Source organism: Palaemon carinicauda, chromosome 35, assembly GCF_036898095.1.
Source record: "Palaemon carinicauda isolate YSFRI2023 chromosome 35, ASM3689809v2, whole genome shotgun sequence".
Taxonomy (NCBI): Eukaryota; Metazoa; Arthropoda; class Malacostraca; order Decapoda; family Palaemonidae; genus Palaemon; species Palaemon carinicauda.
Genome location: NC_090759.1, coordinates 7,270,087 through 7,277,586, shown reverse-complemented (window position 1 = coordinate 7,277,586; position 7,500 = coordinate 7,270,087). Strand labels below are relative to the sequence as shown.

The 7,500-nt window shown below is 34.7% G+C and overlaps 1 protein-coding gene across 1 annotated transcript in view; it reads right to left on the bottom strand.

Moving 5' to 3' along the window:
* LOC137627388 (irregular chiasm C-roughest protein-like) overlaps positions 1-7,500 on the bottom strand; it is a 62,483-nt gene that overhangs the window by 12,495 nt on the left and 42,488 nt on the right. Inside the window, exon 6 of the mRNA XM_068358472.1 lies at positions 7,167-7,318. Coding sequence (XP_068214573.1) covers positions 7,167-7,318 — 152 coding nt within the window. The remainder of the gene's footprint in view (positions 1-7,166; positions 7,319-7,500) is intronic.

The following is a 7,500-nucleotide window of genomic DNA, read 5'->3' as shown; positions in this document are numbered from 1 at the left end:
ACCGCCCCCTCTCTCTCTCTCTCTCTCTCTCTCTCTCTCTCTCTCTCTCTCTCTCTCTCTCTCTCTCTCTCTCTCTCTCTCTCTCTCCTCTAATCTAGTAGTTTTAAATATTTTCTCATAATCTTCACATTTTTGTCATTATTAGATATGGAATTATTTCTTTCATACCTGGAACGGAGTCATTTTTATACAATGATATCAAAAAGCTGTAATACTTTATTTAAAGTATATTGCACTGATTTTCACCTAAAGATAAAGTAACTAACGAGAAAAATCGTTCACACGTTTTATGCCATATTTACTAATACTAGTATGAATATTGATAATAATGAGACGAAGAAGAATGACTTAAAGTGTATAAGTAATGAATGCCATTTTTACTTTTTCATAACGAAACAGAAAACCTCACATCTTCAGAAAATAGCCGGAAGTTCAGCAAAATGTTTCGAATTCTGACTTACGAAAAATCATTGAATTATCCGTGAATAATCGACTATACGTCCACCTCCGAAACTCCAAGATAAGTTTAGCCAAATTCGGTTTAAATGAATTAAACTTGAAGTCTCTCGCTTGCTTAAGAAAGTTTATAATATGAATTAAGGATAAGTAATGTTAGTTTTATTATGCCTTTCATTTATCCCTTACAATGGCAGGAATTTAGAAACACTGATTTATTATGTAAAAAAAAAAATGCCTTCCACTTCTAGTAAAAGATAAATTTTAATGTTGTTACTGTTCTTAATACATTTCCGTGTAGTTTATCTTTTGCCTTATTTGTTTTTCTCACAAGGCTTTTTTCCTTGTTGTAGCCCTTTGGCTTATGGCATCCTGCTTTTCCAGCTAAGGTTTTAGCTTGGATAATAATAAAAATGAAAATAAAAATAAAAATAAAACCAATGCAAATAATAGAAATAAAAGAAATAAAAATAAATATAAAAATAGAAATAAAAATAAAGACAATAATAATAAGAATAATAATTATTATTATTATTATTATTATTATTTTCAAATTTTCCCACACTTCTAATTCCTCCATTTTCAAACTAGCTGAACAGACGCCTGTAACTAGTACGTAAGCCTCTGCTACTATTTTAATATCCAGGAAACATTTATGATAAATAAATTAGGATTTTAAACCAACGTTGTAAGGAATACAACCAATTCATATGTATATATGCAACAACAAACAACTACAGATGCATCCATGTCAAGTCCACTGCAGGACAAACGCCTCAGACATGTCAATTCATACCTGGGGATTTGCCAGTTTTCATCACCACGCTAGTCAGTGCGGATTGGTGATGGTGGGAGGTTTTCTTCTGATCGCTCTCACAGCAAACCAACCTGGTATGGTTAAGCCCTTCACCACTTTAAGGTATCACTATATACTACATATGTATATATACACCCAAATACATATGCATTTATATAAATACGATATATACGTTATATATACACATAAATATGCATATATGTGTGTGTTTTGGGTCTATATATGACTGATTGTTTGGGTATACATACATGTATATATATATATATATATATATATATATATATATATATATATATATATATATATATATATATATATATGAACAACATACATCCTAAAACAGAATATACATGCACACATATATATACACATATATATATGTATATAAATATATATATATATATATATATATATATATATATATATATATATATATATATATATATATTAGTACTAAAGAAAGGAAATGGACACGAACTTCAAACCACCATCGTAGTCAATATAAATCAAGATTTCATCGGCCTTCTGCAGTTTCACCGCATACCATGAATTTCCGAAAAGGTTACAGAAGATTTGCATATTTGATCTGGCGTCGTATCGACTACAGGTACAGGAAAAAATTCCTGTTTTGTTCGAGAGACGAAAGTGGAGTTCGAACATAAATGTTTCACAATATCGTCGTCAATTTCAATTACATGGTCACTGCAAAGGCATCAGAAGAAAAGTTTTTTTTTTTTTCTGGCTTAGTTTAGATAGAGGGTCGATCATAAAACATGCTGGAAACGTGTTTGGGTGAGGGACTTAACGTGGAACATACAGTACAGTAGATGGAGCAACATCTATTTGCATATTGTAATCACATAACATTTCAATTGCAGAAGCAAGTGTTCTCTCTCAAAATAGTGCCAGGATTTAGTTTTGTTTTCTTAATGGAATGACATTTAAGAACGTCATAATAAATGTTTTCGTGGGTTATAGTATATTAATCGGCTTTCATAACTTCACCAAGCTATTTTCATTCTTCTGTCTGTTACTTTCTTTATTTACATATTTGCACTTACTCCTTTACCTTCTCGGTATTTGATATAGAATCTACGATATTCTATTGGAAACATCCCTACCTGACAATCAGTTGGACGGGAGTTCAAAACCCGCCCAAGGTCGACAGTTTCTTGTAGTATTTGCAACCTCATCATTCTTGTGAGCTAAAGATGGTGGGTTTGGGTAAGCCACTACCTGGCCCTCCCTGGTTCTAGCTCGATGGAGAGGGCCTTGGATATTGATCATATGTGTATAAGGTTAGTCTCTGGGGCATTATCACTGTCCCTTGTCTCTAACATTCACGAGCGACCTTTAAACCTTTACGCTTCCTGTCCACCAAGCTAGGACCAGGGAGGGCCAGGCAAAGGCTGCGGATGACTCTTCACCAGGAAGACTTTCATAGAAGCCCCGAATCCACTATCCTTTGCTCACAAATATGGTCAGGTTGCAGACACCACAAGAAGTAAGTCTCGAGCTCCTGTTTAACAGATTTACAAGATCAATGGGAAAATTAAATATTCTTGATAATGTACTTCGGCACGACGAAACAGAAGCTATGAAAGCACACTAAATATTCTCAGCAGTAAGAAAGAAATAGATACGTTGATTGGCAGAAATCGGACTAAGAATTATGAAATAAGAATAATAACAGGCATAGTGAAGAGTGCATAGGTAATGGGAGTGTCATGACCGAAATGGTGTGGCCAGGTGTTGAGGATGGATGGTGGGGAGGGAGTAAAGAGGGCTTGAGAGGAACCTGTTAGGCCAGGAGAGAAGATCGAGAGGGAGGCAGAGAATTAAATGGCGTGATAAGATGAAGGATGATATGGAGAGAAGAGGATAGGTGGAAGATGATGCCTTAGATAGAAGTCATCGATGAAGGCACACCAAATCCTTAATGTAGGGATAACGATGGGAAAGCAGAACTAGGAATAATCCCCTCGATGACCAAAGTCATTCCATCTCCCACATTAGGGGGAGGGTGTGGTGGCCCATTGGAAATGGCCCTGTCTGGCAATCTGTCCGACTGGGGTTCGAGTCCCACTGAAGCTCGATAGTTTCTTGATGGGTCTGCACCCTCACCACTTTGTAACCTATGGATGTGGGATTTGTCGGAGCCTATAGTTCTATCTGCTGAAGAGTCATAAACAGCTATTTCCTGTCCCTCCTTGGTCCTAGCTTGGATGGAGATGGGAGTTGGGTGCTAATCATATGTATATATTTTCAATCTCTAGAGCATTGTCCTGCTAGCTAGGGCATTAGCAAGGTCCCTTGCCTCTGCCATTCATGAGTAGTCTTTAAACTTTTTAAAGGAAGGGTGGGTTATGTTCCAACGGCTGTTACGAGAAGATTGTTTTCTTTTTACTATTATGACACTGGTGAGAGCACTGTCGTATATAGGTAGATTTACAGGCTTGTATTTTCGTAATATTTTGTAGTTTTACCACCTACATCAACTGTTCACTTTACATGTTTGTTTTCTTATGCCATTAAAAACTATTCACATTCAATAAACCAAAGGATTTACCAAGAACATCGAAATTAACTTTACTTTTTTTTTCGTTTCACTGAGGCTCTTATCTTTCCCATTTCATATTTTTTTCGCATTCAAAGAAAAAAAAAACAGCGAAATAAACAACAATTACGTATCCATAAGAATCTCTTATCTCGTATGCGTTCACCACAAACACCAACCCTCTTCTGGAAGGACTATCGTCAAAAAGAATATTGAAGATTGTGTCGCTTTTGCTGTAAAATAACCCGACCCCTTTTCCCCCGTCTTTCGGTGATCGTTTTTTGCGACCCTAATCACTGTAAAGATACTTATACTGTATATCTCTTTCCTCTGAGTGGAGCGAATACGTAGAATATAGAACTGAGGATTTATCATCCTTAGTTGGTTGATCGTTGACCGGACGCCTTGTTCGATTCGGTTTTCTTACTTTTGCTGAGAGAGAGAGAGAGAGAGAGAGAGAGAGAGAGAGAGAGAGAGAGAGAGAGAGAGAGAGAGAGAGAGATCAAGTGATAATTAAATTTTCATAGTGGGGAACATTCATTTCAACCGTGCATCATAAGATTATATAACCATATAATTATATGTCATTGTTATTATTACTATCCCAGCTATAACCATAGTTGGAAATACAGGATGCTATAAACCAAGAGTTCTAACAGGAAAAGCACCCCAGTGAAGAAAAGATATAAGGAAACATATAAAATAATGTGCCCGAGTACCCTCCAGCAAAAGAACTCTAACCCAAGACAGTGGAAGACCATGGTATAGAGGCTATGGCACTACCCAATAATAGGCAACAATAGTTTGATTTTGGAGTGTCCTTCTCCTAGAAGAGCTACCTACCATAGCTAAAGAATCTCTTCTACCCAAAGAGTCTCTTCTACCCTTATCAAGATGAAAGTAGCCTCTGAACAATTACAGCGCAGTAGTTAACCCCCTTCACTGGAGAGACATTTCTAGAAATAATATTCTAATATTATAATCCATTTCTCTTTAGAGGATTTACTTTCACAGTATGACAACCTTATTTCTCTTAGCTTAACACTTAGGATGAGGTTGCGGGCCACTTTACCTTACCCCGTTGGCTGCGACCCACGTAAGTTGATTAATTATCTGGTGTTTAATTCACTGCTAACGGAGGGGTAGTGGGGATTCAAACGTCTCTCTCTCTCTCTCTCTCATTATATATATATATATATATATATATATATATATATATATATATATATATATATATATATATATGTGTGTGTGTGCGTGTGTGTGTGTGTGTGTGTGAGTGCGCGCGCGCGCGGGCTCCGATAGAGATGGTTTGAATTTATGAAAGCAATCAGCTAGCTCCTAATGAGGAATAAATAATTTTTTTCGAACAATAAAGTCTTTTGAAAGTAAAAGATCACAAAATGGTTTTTTTTTTTTTTTTTTTTTTTTTTTTTAGGATAAGGTTGACCGGAACTGATATTTAGGAAAAAAGTGCAGTTTTTCGTGAAGTAAAGATGAAAGAAATCAACATTTTCCTTTATCTAACAGGAGTAATACCTTGACAGAATAATCTAGGATAAAACTCGATTTAATGTTTCATCATCTTCTGATGATTATCTTGCAACAGAAGGGTTCTCATTTGAGATTTTTATGAACCTTTTTAGAACATTAGGTAATATGCATGTAATTGGAGGGTAATTCAGCTGTAATCTGATGTAATTATATTGGAATAATAATGTTTTATTCACTAACAGAAAGGTCCTCGCTTTGCACATGATAACGGATACTCGTCCCACATTTTCTTTCGGTTCAATGGGTAACTAATTCAGTTTCTCTTTTTTTTTATAACTTGATGAATTTGACTAGATTTTTTTATCCTACTAATGACAGATTTCAATTAGTGCTACTAAATACATAAGAAATAGGACGCCCGATAACTTACCAGTGAATTAAATGCAGAAGGATTGATATGTTGTGTTTTTATTGTTTAAATTCTAAAAAGATAAGGGAATAGTTTCGTTGCAGCATTTGTAAGTGAAATTATTCACCATTCGCAATAACTTTAGAAGAGTTATGTTTCTATACTTTACAACTCTGACTGTAATATTTTCACTCCTCATTAGCATATGCAATAAGTTCCTAGGCAATAATTTTCAACTTTTAAAAAGATTTTGGACTCGAGATATGCTATGGAATTATTGCATATGTCACAAATCACAGACTGGGATTTACTTAGATTAGTAGGAATAACTTGATAAGAAAATTAATCCATAATCTTGATTTTGCATTTACTGTACATCCACAGTGAACGGGTAAAATCACGCCTGTCATCTAATTTTCGTAAGTAAACTTTAATTGGAGCCTTCATAAGAGTGAGCATTATTATTATTATTATTATTATTATTATTATTATTATTATTATTATTATTTTTATTATCATTATTATTATTGTTATTATTATTATTATTATTATTATTATTATTATTATTATTATTATTATTATTATTATTATTATCATTATTATTATTTAAACTACAACCCTGGTTGGAAAACCAGGGGGCTTCAAGCCCAAGTGCATCAACAAGGAAAATAGCTCAGTAGGGAAAGGAAATAATGAAGTAAATAAAATACAAGATAAGTAATGAATAGAAAATATAGAATATATTAGGATCACTATCAACGTTGAAATATAATGTCATAAACTAAGAAGAGAGACCTTTGCATTTTTCATCTATTTTTGTGACGAAAATTGCTCTAAAACCTTGAATAAGGGCCTTCATACATATTGAGAGTGTTATGAATCATTGTATGTTATTAACTGGCTTAAATGCCACTCCTTATTTGCAGCCAATGCCGTTGTTAATAATGGTAATTGAGATTTTTACAATTTCTCTTGTTAAGATTTACGGTAAGCTATAAAAAGCAGTCTTGAAAGATTTAATAATCAGCCTAATTAATTCAGATATTTCCAAGATCTTTTATTTTCTCTTCGTATGTTCACGATGAGGAATAATATGAACAAATATTTAGTGTATTTGCTTGCTTTTGAAATTGTGCTTTTGGTATCGTTTTTGTTGTGGTTGTCTTAAAATACAATAAGAGGAAAGTAGCCTGATTTTCTGTGGCTTTAAAGAGAAAGAGAGAGAGAGAGAGAGAGAGAGAGAGAGAGAGAGAGAGAGAGAGAGAGAGAGAGAGACTCACTTTATAAACCATTTAATGATTTAGTTGTAGAAAACTATATTCACTGGCTAATAGATAGATCGATTAATAGATAAATAAGATAGATAGATAGAGAGATATTTAGATAAATAGATATTTATATAAATAGACAACCAACTGAGTCCAAAAACTTACAGTGTATTATAAGTCTGGTCATCTTCTTTGAGGATCCGACGTCATTGGAGACTTCACAGGCGATGTCTTCGTACAGGCTGTCCTTCGTGACCTGCTCTAGAACCAGCTGGGTCACGTTGGTGTCCGAGACCATCTTCCCGTTACGGTACCACCTGTTGACGATTAGAAATCGATGTTATTGCAGGTTATATAAGCCGAACGTGAGAAGCACTATTATACGCGACCTGTCATGAATGACGGCTAAATATTTATGTGGTTATGCACACAGATTCAACCATTCCCATCCCCTTCCCCTTTCCTAACTACAACGTGGCTAGTCCCTCTCCTCTCGACC